This window comes from Penicillium verrucosum, assembly GCF_028828655.1.
Source record: "Penicillium verrucosum strain IBT 35672 chromosome Unknown utg000001l_segment0_segment0, whole genome shotgun sequence".
Lineage (NCBI taxonomy): Eukaryota > Fungi > Ascomycota > Eurotiomycetes > Eurotiales > Aspergillaceae > Penicillium > Penicillium verrucosum.
The window spans coordinates 12,974,425-12,991,420 of record NW_026643210.1 but is presented as its reverse complement, the minus strand read 5'-3'; the positions used below and the strand labels follow the sequence as shown (position 1 = coordinate 12,991,420).

The 16,996-nt window shown below is 46.3% G+C and overlaps 5 protein-coding genes across 5 annotated transcripts; 1 reads left to right on the top strand and 4 right to left on the bottom strand.

Moving 5' to 3' along the window:
• Window positions 1-1,269: 1,269 nt before the first annotated feature.
• On the bottom strand, window positions 1,270-3,891 carry N7516_004756 (uncharacterized protein; the record flags this gene model as incomplete). Its single annotated transcript, XM_057217476.1, has 3 exons — window positions 1,270-2,380; window positions 2,440-2,945; window positions 3,013-3,891. 3 exons carry the CDS (start codon window positions 3,889-3,891, stop codon window positions 1,270-1,272), a joined length of 2,496 nt encoding a protein of 831 aa, XP_057079359.1.
• A 583-nt stretch (window positions 3,892-4,474) lies between these two features.
• Window positions 4,475-6,169, bottom strand: N7516_004755 (2-(3-amino-3-carboxypropyl)histidine synthase subunit 1/2; the record flags this gene model as incomplete). The annotated part of the gene is made up of 1 exon (XM_057217475.1): window positions 4,475-6,169. The coding sequence occupies one exon, from the start codon at window positions 6,167-6,169 to the stop codon at window positions 4,475-4,477; it is 1,695 nt and encodes a 564-aa protein (XP_057079358.1).
• Window positions 6,170-6,419: 250 nt separating this feature from the next.
• On the bottom strand, window positions 6,420-7,555 carry N7516_004754 (maleylacetate reductase; the record flags this gene model as incomplete). Its single annotated transcript, XM_057217474.1, has 2 exons — window positions 6,420-6,967; window positions 7,030-7,555. The coding sequence occupies 2 exons, from the start codon at window positions 7,553-7,555 to the stop codon at window positions 6,420-6,422; spliced, it is 1,074 nt and encodes a 357-aa protein (XP_057079357.1).
• Window positions 7,556-8,192: 637 nt separating this feature from the next.
• N7516_004753 (putative FAD-dependent oxygenase) lies at window positions 8,193-9,773 on the bottom strand (the record flags this gene model as incomplete). Its single annotated transcript, XM_057217473.1, has 2 exons — window positions 8,193-9,431; window positions 9,501-9,773. 2 exons carry the CDS (start codon window positions 9,771-9,773, stop codon window positions 8,193-8,195), a joined length of 1,512 nt encoding a protein of 503 aa, XP_057079356.1.
• A 1,433-nt stretch (window positions 9,774-11,206) lies between these two features.
• N7516_004752 (uncharacterized protein) lies at window positions 11,207-12,721 on the top strand (the record flags this gene model as incomplete). Its single annotated transcript, XM_057217472.1, has 6 exons — window positions 11,207-11,383; window positions 11,445-11,572; window positions 11,636-11,735; window positions 11,793-11,934; window positions 11,988-12,196; window positions 12,260-12,721. The coding sequence occupies 6 exons, from the start codon at window positions 11,207-11,209 to the stop codon at window positions 12,719-12,721; spliced, it is 1,218 nt and encodes a 405-aa protein (XP_057079355.1).
• Window positions 12,722-16,996: the final 4,275 nt, after the last annotated feature.

Genomic DNA, 16,996 nt, shown 5'->3' with positions numbered 1-16,996 from the left:
CAACAAAAACACATCCAACACATCCCAGAACATAAAAATAGAAATATATATATATATATATATATATATATATCTGGACGCCTAACATCTCCAGTCCTAGCAGGCTGGCTGAGACCACACAGACCGCTTAAAAACCCTCTCACACTACCGGAGTATGTACCAAGTTGAGCCCAACACTACCGGAAGTGGTTACCCTATTGGTCCAAATAGTCTATTCTATTCACCGCCGATAAAAGAGCCCCCGGGACATGCAGAGCCGTAAACGTTACCATCTTTGACAATCCACGTGGTAAATGCACACACTAGCGCTGTGTCATGGCCGTTGTCTTTGACCGCAACCCTCTATCCATCGACGGGCCGACACGTTCTGAGGCGTTTTGGTACTTTTGGTGCTTTGGGGTCAAGGGCACGTCAGATGATGAAACGGCAGTGGGATGTTCTTCGGGCGCTAGATTCGGGTAATCTGATCGTGGGGATCTCTCATTTGATCGGGGGGCTATGCTTGTTCTTCCCCCACCCAGCTGACGGATGACGATACTTTAATATGCTTAGATCATACTAGTCCGTTATCTGCATGGAGTAAGGATTGTTCCAACGCCCGTAGTACATTATGACTGGCTACGATGGTTTGTTCCGGGCTAGATGTGGCGCTATTGTTTATACAACCTTGGTCCAATGTTAAACTAGTCCAACGGACATACGATCATTGGTGTAAGGCTACAAGGATGAAGAGTTAAATAGTAGAGCAAGTGGTAAGATAATATCTGATTTTTTAGGATATGCCCATTCCTCCAGTCCACCATCAGCCCATCCACATCCACTCAGGCAAAGCAACGAAAAAAAAAAGAACAAACAAATCATAAATTCTGGCACTGGTGCCTGCATCCATTGGCCAGTTATGTCGTCAACGCAGTAAGCCCTTCCCGATGAACTGCCGGGTAAATGGTGTAACCCATACCCCCATCTGCAGCCTCAGTCCGGTTTGAAGAGGGGTCGGGCGGAAGCAAAGAAAGGTGTACACAATGCGCCGATCCATGTCGCTTGGTACAACGCCGAATTAGTACAACATGATATTGATCCCCCTGGGGTAGATTGCTTCGGAAATATTCCATAGTAGATAGATTCCCCTATGACGCCAGGATATAAGATCGCTGAAGAAACTGAAGAAAAAGAAAAAAAAAAAGGATAAAAAAATAATAAAAAAAGCAAACTTGGAAAAATATCTTGATAGCCACGAAAGTCCGAAATGGAGACGGTGAGCGCGCCGGGCTAATGAGACTCCTGGAGGAACCACTCGAGGTCATCAGGCTCGAAGTGCGAGGCGGATGTTTCCGCCGCTGCAATGTCACTTTCGAAAATATCGGCGATCCCGTCATTAAAGGGGACCGTAGTCCCCGAAGGCAGACTACGTCGCTCGACGAGGTCAAAGAACTCGCCTGCAAACTCGGCCAGCTCATTAGCCACTTTGAGCTCTAGGATGGCCTCAAGCGCCTGCATTTCCTTTTTCCATTTGCGATCACGCTGCGCCTTTTCCTCGTGGCGACGGCGGCACAGGCTGTCACGAGGGCGGTCTGTCATGCAATTGGGGCACAGGTAGTTCTCCTCGCAATACGAGCATTTGCATGGTGGGTTGGTATATATGCAGTCCGCGCATACATACACCTTGCAGCCTTTGCATTCTCGCAGGTAGCTGGGACACCTGGGACGTGGGTCTCTGATACCGCCTCTAACATCCCTGATTCCGGTGATAGGATCAGCCGGGGGACAGAAGAAGGATTGGCAGCCCTGCCATCTTGGGGTTTCAAATGTCGGCGAATCAAAGAAGGTGGAGGATGAGGATGAGGGAGGGGAGGAATGGTCAGACGCAGGGGCCGAATATGACCGAGATGGTTGGTTGGAGAAGAAGGAAACAGGAGCCGACTGATCACCAACATGTGATTCGTGTGTATTTTCCTCGTCCATGCTATCTTGTCGTGAATCGTCAATGAAGCTTTTGTTTGTTGAGTCAAGAAGTTGTTGGGTTCTAAATGGTAAGTCGTATTCGGGAAGTTGGCTAGAGATGAGGGATCCCGAAAGATTTGCAGCGAATCGATTTTGAATGGTTTGCTTTTCTGTCTCGAGGTCTCGATAGCCGCAGATCCTTAAACGAAGCCCACGGAGGTCATGCTCAATGCAGAGAGGCTTGGAGCAGCTCTTGCAGTGCACCTTCCACTGCGGTGAATCGTAACATCCTTGGCACAAGTTACGCGGACACGGTGAAACTTCCCGGTTGGGGGGACCCAGCAGCCACTTCATCATCGCCAGATGACCCGTTTCAAGCGAGTAGTCCGGCTTGCTCGGATCTCCATACGCATATTTAGGGAATGTCTTGCTCCATTCACTAACGGTGTACTCTAGGTCCTCCCAACCTTGGCCACGAGGCAAAGGCACGGCTCGTACCTGATCCACTTCACCATTGCGAGGTCCGATACTAATCCCGCCTCCCCGGAGAGGTCAGGCTTGGTGCAGCACCAATGGAAATTGAGGATAGGTGGGTCCATCCCTGTACCCTGGGCTTGATTGGGATCTGCCAGGATATCCACGGGATCCTGCATTGAGCCCGGAGAGTGCGTGGCCCCAGGTGCCCACCAGAAGGCATCCTGGGTTTTTTCAGACGAAGATGGCGTACTTCTGTAAAGATACGGTCGTTCGTGGGCACAGCTCGCACATAGTGTTTTACGACATCCGACACAGTGCATGAGGACGCTGCAATGTTCACATCGTTCTGAGATATCATCGAGGCAGTTGTCACAGCGGATCTTGTCGACAAATTGGGTATGACTCCGGCGCAGATGGGCAGGTGTCATTTTCCCCTCACCCCAGTCGATACCCTCGCCAGTTCCTAATGCCTCCCCATAGAATCCAGTGTCACGATTCTCCCACAGCTTTCCATCGTATACGTGCGACTGGGGGGGTCTCAGAGTCGGTTGGGCCGATCCAATTTTTAGATCTCCAGAGTCGATCAAAGACTACCCAGACTTCCGGTGACGCTGCCCCATGGGGGAATCTCGATTTGACGTAACCGGCTCTGCGAGCGCATCTACCGGCAGGTGTGGTGCACCAAGCGGTATCAGTCCAGATACCCAGCTTGTGGCAGATATTGACAAGTTCATGGGTCGACTCCGCGTCGGCGTCCTTCCGCATCAGTGAAGATGATAAATAAGGGCGTCTTCGATGATGTCGACATCGGTAGGCGTATATACTCTTGAGAGCGAGCCGTTGCATCCCGGGGGCGCTGCCGGTGTTATCCCCCATGTCAATGTCACATTGCAACGCGAACATGGTCAAGAAAGGAACAATATGATATTTCAAAGAGACATTCTTGCAGCCCCTAACAGAGAGATGAACCAGCGTCTCCCGGCGTGAATGCAACACGGTCGAGGTCAGGTTCTCTCCCGAAATGGCTGTGTTATCCAGTTCTAGGCTTTTCAAACACCTACTGAATGGTAGCACCACATTCATCAGGAACATGTCTAGGGCGTACGGTCGGGATTGACGCGCCGAAGCTGTGTCAGGGCCGGTTGGGTCATTGATTTGAGGATTGGGTAGAGTGCTTGAAGGAAATTGTAGGCGAAACGAGAGTGACTTCCATGCGGTCGGGTATGATCGAAGGAACGTACGGAGGTAACTTGAAGTGTGATACAGCTTAATGATTGTATCGGTCGGGATCTGAAGTAAAAGAGACTCGAATATGGGTGCATTTGTTGTTATCACTCGCTCAAAGGTGGACAGGGTTCGTTCTTCTGAGGTAACAGATTGTTGCAAGGCATTTTCCAGCACAGTCAGGTGCGACGCTGGGCCCTCACCAGCGACGTTCCCCCAAGCCATGGTGTCAAGACTGTGATTCGACATCGGTCCTGGGTGGGCAAGAGATGCCAGTCCTTAGATCGAAGATCGAAGTAGCGCGAGGTCGCGAGCTCGGCAAGTAGAGACGCGGCACATGATAAGACAACTTGAAGATGCAATCGAGGGGGCAAGCACACCCTGAGGTAAGCCACCATGCAAGGCCATTAAAGGTAAACAGTCGATAATTGAAAAGATGGGGGTTGCAAGGGCTACGAATTGGGGTATCAGAGGGGGGAGAAAGGGAGGGGTATAAGAATGAGGGGGAAAGACGAATTCCCAAAGAGCGGGAAGAGAAAAGAAAGAGAGAAGTATTACTTATGCCCCCTATCACCCTGAAATAATGAAAGGAAGCAAAAAAAAAAAAAAAAACAGTGGGAGAAGAAATGCAAAAGCTGAGCAAAAAGACAAGGTGATATCCGGATGCGCCCGTGAGGAGAAACCAGCGTCATGTGATGGCCATCAAACCCCCGGATTTTGATGATCTGCGTATGTTGTAGTTCTTGGATTTCATTATGCAAAGGAAAATAAAATGCATTGATCGCTACTCCGTACATCTATTGCAAATGGTTTCTATGCTAGACCATGTGGACTAATGTTTGTCGGTTGCATCACCTACAGTGTAGCCCCTCGCAATACCCTTGCGCCCTTCCTTGACCAGGGTACTATCCTCCGAATCTTCCTCATCATATCGAATATCAAAGTCACTACCCAGACCCTTCCATGTCCGTTGTGATCGCAAGTATTCTGCTCCTGGTGAGACTGCATTGCCGATCATAGCCAAGTCACCCTTAGCTCGTCGCGCCAGTGCCCTAGCAGCAGATGGCCCGCTGGTAGATGATCCATCGACCTGGGAAGCGCGCGGCGCGGGATCCCGCATGGGACGGGAATGTGAGACGTATCGACCGGTGCGAAAGTCAAACTCGGGCGGTGCCGACTCGGGTTCTGACATGTCGTCCTCATCGGACACGGTTGCGCTATTGGATGTTCCCTGGTCATCTCCATTTCCGTTGACCTCCTGAGGTGGTGCGTCAAGGACTGCCTGGAAATCACTCTGCCAAGCTCCTGTCCACACCCGGTCTGAGTCGTCTTTCAAAGCCAGCTCTAATTCGAAAGGAGTGATGACTGGCTTCCAGAAATCCTTGCTATCCACCAAAGAGCTTTCCCAGCAGCCAATGACAACCCAACCACCAATTTCACTGAAATTGGCTACCTTGGCAGCGTTCAATTTACCGACCACGAACATGTAGCTCTTCTTGCCTGCTTCGGCAATCCGCTCCTTGACATGTTCTACAATATGCAGATAGTTCTTGACACTCAAAGTGTTGATGAGAATACCCCAAATAGGCACGGTCGTCAGAGAGGCAAGAGTACCATAACGGCGTCGCAAAACTGCAGCAGTGGAAGCAGGCAATGGCTTGACATTCTCATTGGACAGGTCATTGGTGGGATAAATATGGATCGCGGCAACGCGAGATGCAAGTGTCATCATGAGAGCGGTTGGCGGATCAGAGATGTGAAACAATTGCCAATCGGCCAGCGTCTCAGGCGCCTCTCGAACCGACTGGGGGACTGTGCGATTGGGAATCGAGGAGGAAGGCTCATGGACAACCTCCGTTGCATATATGTTGCTATATCCCTCTTCTACCAGGCGAGTATATACCGTAGGAACGTGGTCTGCGTAGGTAACATCGGCTGCGATGATAACCTTGGTCGTTGGGTCAAGATAAGTCGCCTTGAACGCCCGTACCACAGGCTCAAGAGGCAGATTCTTATGCGTGAACACATGAATCACGGGTAGCCGAGCTGTCGGTGACAGACAGGACCTCCCGTAATGCACAACCACATCTGCGTCCACATGTTCCGCGGCCACTTCGTCGACGCAACAGGTACCGTAAGATGTATCGGCCAAGATAGTCAAGCGAGGCGGGTATTGTTCCGTTTTATCCTCCACCTGAAGCTCATTTATCGAGTGAGCAAGGTCAGCATCGGTCTGGTTCGAGGGCTGCGTGCCATTGGTGCCGACTTCCTCGCGTTCCAGGCCCCGGCTAAGCAATTGAAATACTCGCGGGGCATCAGGAAGCATATCATCTGGGAACTGGAGAGCAATGCGCTTGTACCGCGCTTGCCGGATGTCCTTTAATGTGCGCTCGATATCGTAGGTAATGGAGAGTTCATCGTCTGACACTGGAGCCGCTGGGTCTCGCGAGGCCACTGGAGCAGTTTCTTCGAGAATACGATCATCGGCAGTCGACAGCACAGGGGCTGATTTCATTTCAGATCCCATTTTGTAAGATAGAGGGACAAGTGTGGTGCTAAGCCAAAAACGAGAAATTGCCAAAAGTTTTTGGAGAAAAAAAAGATCCCCCCCACTTCACCCCGCCATGGATAACGGGAAAATACAACAGAGCCCATTGGCAGAACAAACCAACTTCCTGATAATCACATTTTGGTGGAAATAGACTCTACTAATTCATCAGGCACAGGGCTATTTAGTTATGCATTCATCATTTCGACCTAAAAATGGCAAAGGATATCTACAAGTCCGCTCGTGCTGGCTCTCCCGCCCAAACCCTGCGAAGCAATTCGCGGATCGGCGCGCGTTCAATCGGGCGAGGATTCCAGTAAGCATTGGATAGCGCGATATCAGCCGCTTTATCGATGTCTTCTTCCTTCATGCCGAAATCCTTCACGCCGCGCTTGACCTTGAGCTTAGTCAAGAGAACGTTCAAACCGTGGATCGCGTCACCATTGCTATCTGGCAGAGCATCGGCCAACTGCTTCATAGCCTCAGGGATGTTGGGTGCATTGTAGGAGATAGCATGAGGGAGGACAGCGGTATGGGTTTCGGCGTGAGGAAGATTGAAGCTACCGCCAAGTGTGTGGCACAGCTTGTGGTGGATGGACATGCCCACGCTACCTAAACATGTCCCACAGAGCCAGGCACCATACAAGGCTTTGGATCGCGCGGATTGAGAAGATGGGTTCTCGACAATCTCGGGAAGAGAGGATGCAAGTGCCCGGATACCCTCGAGCGCCATCATGTTGATGATCGGGTTAGTATTGCGCGCGTAAATGGCCTCGACTATCCAGAACGAATTAGTTTTTCATATAGGACGGTGATGCAGATTAATCAGGTATATTTACCAGCATGCGCAATTGCGTTGACTCCGCTAGTAGCACTCATAGCCGCCGGCAAGGTCATTGTGAGGTCCACATCGTAAATGACCGTACCGGGCAAGATTTTAGGGTCCGAGCGAGTCTTCTTCAATCCATCGGCAGTCTCGCCCAAGATCGGGGTCATTTCGCTACCAGCATATGTAGTCGGAATACAGATATGCGGCAGTGCAGTGCGAATGCTGATTGCCTTGCCGAGACCAATAGTGCTTCCGCCTCCAATAGAAATAACAGAGTCGGCTCCCTGGGCCTTAGCATACTCAAGAGCCTTGTCTGTAATATTTGTGGGAGTATGCATAGTCGCCTCGCTGAAAATACCGGCGATTTGACCCTTGAGCACCTCCCTAACTCCCTCGGCTTGGCTGACCTGCTGAGGTGTCGAGAGCACCAGCGGGGCCTTCACAAGCAGGCGGGAGACCTCATCCGGAAGCTTTTGCAGCGTGCCGCTACCGAAGACGACACGGCCGGGGTTGGGATTGTACTCGAAGGTATCCATTTTGTGTTTGACTCAGCTGAGGGCGAGACTTGTCATCTTATACATAGTCCATTACCCCACACCCCACCGCATTCGATGAACGTCCTGCCCATCCGTGGGGCCGTGGGGTTTTATCGGCAGTTATGGTTCTCCGAGCCATTGCAAATTGGCGATTTTGTACCTAATGTCCGATTTGGCTTATTATTTGGGTATGTGTGGATGTTTCGATTTATAGTGTGAAGGACCTATAGAAATACCCATCCGTCCACGGGTGGACTCATAGACGGGTATGAATTTCCTCCAAACTGCCGAGTGGGGCTTTTCTATATTATGTAGCTGAGCACTCAAAAGGCCTGAGTTTCAATCCGGGCTCTGTAATAAATTGTACAACATAGTCCATAAATTGGATTAACTTAAGGAAATTCCTGCGGGCCTAGTGATATATAATCCCTCCGGCACATACATCCCACATCCCCAGGTGCCATGGCACCCGAGGTCAGTTACTAGCCGTAGAGCCAACCCCCATAGTAGTACTCCGTATATTGGATCATATTATATATAGTCTATTCAAACGATCCTAGCTCAATGTGCTTTGTGGCACACATGTGCTTGTAACGAATTATTTACGTACAAATCTTCAAGCTCTTGCTCAATTAATCTAAGCGATGGGTGCGTAGAAGCTAAACTTGCCAGTCGGGTCGTACTTCTTTTTCAAGTCCAGCAAGCGCTGTTCGCTGTCGCCATACAGCTGCTTCGTTGTCTCATCTCCGTAAGCATAGTTGACGTATGCGCGGATGTCCTCGCGGCCAGTGGCTTCAAAGAAGATGTTGCGGAGCTGGTTGCCCAGATCAACCGCTTTGGTGGCAACTGTTTCATCGCCGGGCGAGTAGTTAATGAGGGGAGCGGCAAGGATATTCTCGCTGCGGAAAGCGAAAGAACTCGAGCTGCTAGGGATCGCGTGCACGCCTCCGAAGGAGTAACCCTCAAACATGAGGATTGAGTTGTTGTAGGCAGAGGATCCACTGATGGCAGGTGCGTAGGTGTCCCATGCCTTCTTCTGGGCCGCAATGTCGTATGATTGGAGATAGATGGGGAAGCGGGGATTAGCGAATCCGGTAATTTGGCATGGCGGGGAGTCGAGGGCAACGCTGGTCCATGCAGCGAGGTCCTGGTAGGTACCTGCCTGGGGCACAATGGAAAGCGGTCCGAGGTCGTGGAAAGGCTTGGTGTAAATCGAGTCGACGGTCTTCACTCCCTCCTGGATGATATAGAATACGATGACGGGGTTGGTAGCGTCAATATCGGGGTTGTTCATCCAGTACGACCAGTTGATGAGATCTGCGGGCTGGGTGCCATTCTTCAGAATATATTCGTTGGCAGCCTCGTAAACAGCCTCGACCTTATCGCCACTAAAAGAGATCGTCTCGATAGCCCAGTCACTGTGCTGGATATCATAGATCTTGCTAGTGAGAGAAGTCACAATGCCGAAGTTGTGCCCAGCACCCTTCATCGCCCACCAGAGGTCAGAGTTCTGGTCGATGGTGTTCAAGGTACCGTCGGCGAGAACGACGTTCATAGAAACGAACTGGTCAGAGACGAGCCCGTGATGGCCCTGGAGCCATCCATGTCCACCACCAAGGGCCGGTCCGATAAGACTGACACATTCACATGTTCCAGTAACTGTCTGCTTTCCTGCGGTCCAAAGCGAGTCGGTGACCGCTTTAGACATGGTTCCTCCACCCATAGTGGCTGTCTTGCCATCTTCGGCGATGTCGACGCTGCTCAGCTGGCTCAGCGAGATTCCGACGCCATGATCCATCTTACCCAGCGAAATGAGGGCTCCGTGGACACCATTGTACGTGAGGAAGGGCAGGTCCTTCTGGTTGGCGTATTTCACCTAAACCGTTGTCAGAATTAGTATCTGTCTTTGCCTCATTGACATATAGAAAACAAAATAATAGCCTACCGTTTCAACAACATCGTTCTCATTGCCAACCACGACGACAATGTCAACCTTAGGTTCAGCTAAAGCAGACCACCGCGTTGTGGCATCCGTGAACCCAGTTGACCCCGGGGAATACACCTTGGCAGAGCTCGAAAGCTTCTTTCCAAGGGCTTCCAAGTCAGCATCGCCTCGCGGGCAAATGCCTCCCTCGATACCGCTAGGGAAAGTCAAAGAGGCTGCGGAAAAGGCCCAGGCCACAACGGCCGTGATAACCTCTAACTTGAGACGATACATTACTCAAAATAAGGATGCCCTGTGAAAGACAACAAAAAGAAGCAAAAGCCAAATACCCCTTGCGTTCGATCGTCAGAGAACGTCAAAAAAATGAAAAAGTGGGTATGCTATGCTGCACCTCGGTACTCCGTAGAAACCCTTATTAATTGTGCGGTTCTCTTTATTTATTACATATTATTTACGGCAGTTGTAAAAACTACACTAGAATTAGTTTGGTTAGATGGTTTCTCATTTTAATAAATTTTAATATCATATCATATTGTACAATGGTATTATTCTTGAAAAGCCTCAATAACATATCGAACACAAGGTCTACACCGCCAAAGTGGTCCTTTTATGCACGGTGTTGTAGCACGGCCCTACAATAGGTATTTTATGAATATCCCCATGTTCCATATTTACACTCCCTGATCTTCCGGATCCTCCGGTTTTATGCCTTCCGTATTTTTTTCTTTTTCTTCTAGATAATTAGAAGTGCACCAGTAGACTTTCCCCTGCACCACACTAGTGCAGCGGCTAGTCTAATTGGGTATGTTTCATCCGCCGTTTGCCTCAATCACCAACGCAGCCTTAGTAAGCGCCACCATCTGAACAATTATTAAGTTCCACTCTAGCGTTCGAATGGAACGTGCTTATCTATGTTGTACATCCTGGTTGGACATAAATACCGATTTGACCCCAAATCTGTGGAGACATGTGCATTCATTGCGCATCTCTCGCGCCATGAGAAGGTTCCACTATTTAAGTATCTCGCTACTGGGTTTCCCCCAACTAGGTACATACTCCGTATGTGTCTTATATTTCATTGTGTGCTTTAATTTGAAGGTATTCCACTAAATATATCATGCAATTTGGATTGGCTCTAGATTAATTTTTAAAAAAAAATATTCAATTTTTTCCAATTTCTTTTCTTCCAATTGCATGGTCTTTATCTGGCAAATGTTCATTCGCCTTTACCATGTGGAAGAAACGGTAACTCCGGAGGTACCTAGGTACAGAGCCAGCTGAAGAATCCACGGGTAACACGTGGAAATCCATGGATACATAAATACACATTAATTTAGGCGGCTTAGGTAAAAACTCTATCGGATGAGTGGATGACTGGATCAACTTTGGAACTTTCCAAGATGGGAATTTGGTTCCAAGGTACTGGAATACCAAAAATCCATTTGGATTTCTAATGAACGGAACGACCCAGCCCTTTTCAAAGGTTCGTCTAATAGAAAGTGCCCAGGTGATCTTGAAAATTGGATGGAGGATACTCCGATCATTGTGTCTTGTTATTAGGGTTAAGTCATATCCAGCGAATGGAGAAAGATCCACGCTAGTGCAGGGGAGATAATCATTCTTATATCATCCCTTCCCCATTCTAATGCGAAAATCTTCACTGCGCTAACCCCGATCCCCGCTATTTCTCACAAATCTCGATCACCATGGCATTTGGCTTGGAGGCACGAGATGCGGCGTCGGATGCATACAAGACCACAGTTGAATTATGGACGGAATATGCAATTGCCGTTGCGGTGACAATTCTTAGAACATACGCTCGAAGCAAAACCGGAGGATGGAGGAATTTACGACTAGATGACTATCTTATATGGGTTGCACTTGTGATTAACCCCAATTCATCATACGTCGTCCTACTGGTTGCTGATTTTCCATTCCATACAGATACTCTATACTGCACAGGCAGCACTTGCATATAGTGTGGGCGATGTCTCTGGTGGCCTCGCCAACAATGGCATGACAGACGCCCAGCGCGTGGCACTATCGCCCGACAACCCAGCTTACAGGGAAAGGTATGTCTCCCAAATTGTCAACCGAAGATTAAATTTGAATGCGATCACTAACCATTTGATTAGAGTGATTGGCTCCAAGATTCAAATCGCGGGCTGGAGTACTTATGCGGCATTGATTAATTCGCTCAAATTGTCCGTGCTGGCATTCTACGTTCGACTGATGGTATTAATCTCCATAATTTCCGATGGTGTTTCACAGCAAGTAACTAACGCCCAACAGGATGGCCTTGGCCGGCGTTATCAGATTCCCATCTATGTTGGGTTTGGCCTTGTTATTGGATGCTTTTTCGCAAGTATCATCACCATTTTTGCGGCATGCCAACCATTCCACAAGAATTGGCAGATCAATCCGGATCCCGGCAGTGAGACTTGCATCTTGTCCTCAGCGCTCAACGTCTGCTAACTATGCCCCTAGACGTGTGCCAACCAGCCATTTCCACACCAGTCGTCGCAGTAACCTTCGCCTCAAACCTCCTCACCGATCCATACCTCATATTGATCCCGATTCCAATGCTCTGGCAATCGAGTCTAAAGCCTATCAAAAAGATCGCAGCCACTATTGTCCTTAGCTCGGGTGTCTTTATTCTTGTCTGCGCGACTATTAAGAGTGTTTCCCTCCTAGTGGTGAGTTCTAATATATCCCTCGCTCAAAGGTAATTGTCTAACTTCATTGGTCGTTTTCTATAGGATCCTGAACATGGTGCACAAAACGCCAATGAATGGGGCACTCGCGAAACATTCGTCGCAATGGTCACGACCAATCTGCCCATGATCTTTCACTTCTTCAGAATTTGGCTCAGCAAAGTTTTCGGCAGCCAATTTCAGTCATCTCACAAGACACATAAATCTCCCTCGGGTGGTTTCCGGAGTATTGGTGGCGGGGGTGACTATTCCAGTCGGAAAGGTCAGGGTCCCGGGAATTCGGATCCTATGACCATCGGCATGTCATTTACCGAGAGTGAGGAACGGATGATGGAAGATGTGAAGATGCAGAACTTAAAGGCATACCCGACGGCTACAAGTGGCAACCCAGCCTCGGGTGCTATCGTGGTCTCCAATCAGATCGATATCACCCATGAAACTCGACCCGTACCCGTACCAGAGAGTGAACATGAGCAGCCTGTGAAAAAAGGAACGGAGACATGGTAAATCGGGGTTTAAAAGGTGTCGGGTTTTTAAAAGTGTCAGGATTTAAAAGGTGTCAGGGTTATAAAGGGGTCAGGGTTTAAAAGGCTTCAGGGTTTTAGAGGTATCTAGCCAGAGTTAATAATGTATATTTCAATTTCAGACCTTCCAACACTAAATTATTTCTTTATTTGTACATGTTTATAGATCCTCCATTGAGTAGATACACAAATCAAGCCATCTTTCCTCGGATCATCGACTTACGGGGGTATCCTTAAGTAATATTACATAGAATATATCGTTATATAATTTTTCAACCATAGAACTATCTTAATTAAAAATACACCGAAAACTGGATAAGCATTTAGGGAGTCCGACAGCAAACCAGAACATATCAGAATAACTTCTCAGTGATGTCCTGTGCGTCAATAAGGATGTCATGCTCGCCTGATCCTGGGAGTCGGTCGTAAATAGCGACGAGTGGGACGACTAGCGGGCCCCGACAACTCTGTTAGGCTCGACGTAGACCTCCTGTACCGAGTATGGCGAATTGGTTGGATGGTAAGGGGAGGGACATGGGAGGTTTGTGCCCGAAATGGACTAAGATATGCTCGAGTGAGTGGGCGTGGAGCGTTGCTAGGAGCTAGTTGCCATTTTTCAAACGTGATGTTGGTCGACTTAATCGAGATGATGATGATGATGATAATGCGCACTAGACCCTCGGAAATGACAAACCATCTCCTAGCGTCTTCACGAAGCCGACTGATAGATTCTGAAACCCCTACCTCAATGACAAACGTCGGCCATGATCCACTTCGAACCCTATTAGGGCAGCGAGATGATGGTAAAAATGCTTCATCCCCTGGGGGGTAAGGCCAGTTCATATACGTTGGGTAAGAAACTTGACGACAACGCTAAAGGTGATGTGATCTTCAATGCACATCACTGGGGCCAGTACTCCGTAGATCTCTCTCGCTCCACTCGTCTCCTCTCTCTTTCTTCTCTATCCGGTCCGTGCGCTCCCTATAGTACTTCTTCCCAGGCGACTAAGTATACCACCAGCACATACAACAGTCTATCCTATAAAGATTCACCCACTCCTAAACTAGCAGCCAAGAGATCTGCTAATTTTCTTCAAATTCAATTCAGATTCAATTCAGATTCACTTCAGATTCATTTCAGATTCATTTTACTTTAGAAGCCCCTATGCCCACTTTAGATAGTATTGATTTTATTAACCTTATAATCTAGGTATTCAATTGGTTTTTTTGTAAAGTGAGAGTAGATCTATATTACTGCTGCCAGTATGAACCAATGAGAGAGTTAAGTGTCTGTGGCATACTTAGTCGCCCATACAGGTGAATGCATGGTCTTCTTTTTCTCTTATCTTCTTTTTCTCTTGTCATCTTTTACGTGTCTTCCTTAGAAAAGAATTCAACATGCAGTGTATTTCAAACCCTTCTAGGAAACCTTGGGACTCGGAATGAGACCTCAACCGATGGGCTATGGAACTGCAGGAACGTAAGTCCACACGCCCCAGGCAACCTGCTTTCCCACATCACCCAGTTACCTTCCAATGTTGTTATTGTTCTGCGCTTACAAAATCAGTGCCACGTTTTAAACTTCTCCTCACGCACACAGTGTTTCAAGTGCAAGTGATTCATGACCCCTGCGGGTTAATGGGCCCCAGGAAGACCCAACAAAATTCCCAGATGGGTGGGAGGCCAGGATGGTAACAAGGGAAAAGGAGCTCAGTCCAATGGTCAGGATTAGGACATGTGAATATTCATTTCGTCTCTGTACAGGAGACAAGTCGCAAGGGCGCGCGTCGCGCGCGCCTGTATTCGAATTTCGAATTTCGAATTCTTTTATGTTTTATTATTTATTTATTTCTGTATATAGTCTATCGTCCTAGTTGCCTATCAACACTATATAGTCCCAATATATTATTCAGAATCTTCGTCGGAAATGCCTCCCTTTGACTTGCGTTTTTCAACGTGCTTCTTTTTTGATCTTTTAGCCTTAGTCCCGTCTCCTTCTTTCTCAATAATAGGCTAAAGGGGCCGTTTTAGAGTGCCTATATTGAATATAAATATCAGTAGTATAATACTAATATAGGCCCGATATACGATAAAATGAAGTAGGACATAAAGAAAAAAAATGCAAAAACGAAAACAGCAAAATCGCCTACTTAACCAAGTTAGCCTAATCAGCTAAGTTAGTCCAATCAGCCTAATCAGCCCAATTAGTTAAGTTAGTCTAATTAGCCTAATCAGCTAACTTAGTCTAATTAGTATAAAGAACAAAACGAACTACCTAAGGATAAAGAAAGATCAAAGGTAGACTATATAAGTCCGACCCTAAGGCTATCTAAAGATATCTTAAGTATATACATTTAATTACCTCGTATACGCTTACTTCCCCTCCGTTCGTTTGTTTCTTAGGTAAGGTACTCGGGTAATAAACCTTAGGTAGGGATATCTATTTAGGACTATCGGTCTTTAATAGCGAGGGTACTATTAGGGCCCGGGGGGGTAATATCGCGGAAACGCCCTCTAGGGATAGTAGGGGAAGGTTTATATCTACCGCTTCGGTCCTCCTATATACGTAGCTTTTTACGTAACTTTTAAGAACGTAGGGTAGCTCTCGCCTAGGTTTTAGCGGTAGCGTTAGAGATAGGGCCGCTACTAGGTAAGAAACTATAGTCTATAACTATAATATATATAATCTAAGTACCCTTAACTAGATAGAAGCCTATAAACTTACTAGAAGCGAAAACCTACTTTCTAGGGCGAGGTATAGGGGCTCTTATAAAGCGGCCTATCTTAGGTAAAGCAACTGTAATATAGAAAGTAGAATACTTCGGCGAAATATTCTTTTTAAGAGAATAGTAGATAGTTTAGCGTAATATAAAGATACGATAACCTAAGGGATCGGTTATCTTACCGGTTACTAAGCTAATAGTATTAAGCTTTAGGGACTATATTAGGGGCAGCCTATTATAATAGCCGTTATTAAGGGCGGGATTACTAGGAAACCTTTAAGTATTAATTTATATATTAGTAAGTATTCTAAATTTTAGTTATTTTTAATACTTACGATATAATAGACTTTACGCGTAAAGCTAACTTCGGCGAATCTCCGCTTCGCTCTTTAACGATTAAGGAGCTAAGTATAATAATAGCCTATTTAAGAAGAAGTTCCTAGGCTAGGCTATTCTAGAAATAAACGCGGTAAGGTACCTCCTCTAGAATAATTAAGTTCTTTAAGTCCTTATAAGTAGGGCTATTAGTAAAGGTAGTTATCTTAATATACTTCTCCCGTAAACTCTAAAGGGGAGTATCGTCTTTAATAAGTATTATTATATTAAAGTTAATATAAGTACTAGGCTCCTATTTAGATATAGTAGCGATAGAAAGAGAAGGTTAATAATAGAAAGAAGGAAGGATAGAAATAGAAAATAGAGAGCTTTATTAAAATATAAAGAGAAATTACTACTCTTTAAGTAGTAGAAATAAAGGGTATATTAACCGAAGTAAGTACTAAGAAATAGTATAATTCTACCGAAGTTATAAATAAAATTACGTAATTTAATCGAAGTTTAAATCTACTATAAGGGTAATATATAGGTACGAATTAGAAAATATACTATAGGTTTACCGAGGTTATTTAGAAAATAGTATAGTTCTACCGCGGTTATAAAGAAAATAGTATAAGTCTACTAAGATTATTTAGAAAATAGCGTAGTTCTACCGAGGTTATAAAAGAAATAGCTAGAAGTAATTACCGAGAAATAACGTAGTTCTACCGAGGGTATTTAGAAAATAGCGTAGTTCTACCGAGGTTATAAAGAAAATAGCGTAGGTCTAGTAAGGTTATTTAGAAAATAGCGTAGTTCTACCGAGATTATAAAGGAAATAACGTAGTTCTACCGAGGGTATTTAGAAAATAGCGTAATTCCTTTAATATCTAGTTCTACTATAATTATAAACTCTACTTACCGATCGGAAATAATAGTAATTACGTAATACTACTAAAGTAGAGTTATACTATATAGGGAAATATACGAATAAAAAGGGGGGTATTCTATTAAAATACGGTAACTATTAATATACTAGTCTTAATATAAGGGAAAGGCTTTTAAGACTTTTTTATATACTATATTTTATACCTTCCTATCCTTATTATACTTAGTAAGTAGGACCTTAATATCTTTAGTATTTATAGTACGGGAAAAGGCTATATAGAGTTATCTATAACTAAAATACTAAAGAAGAATTAGTCTTAATTAAAAAAGGA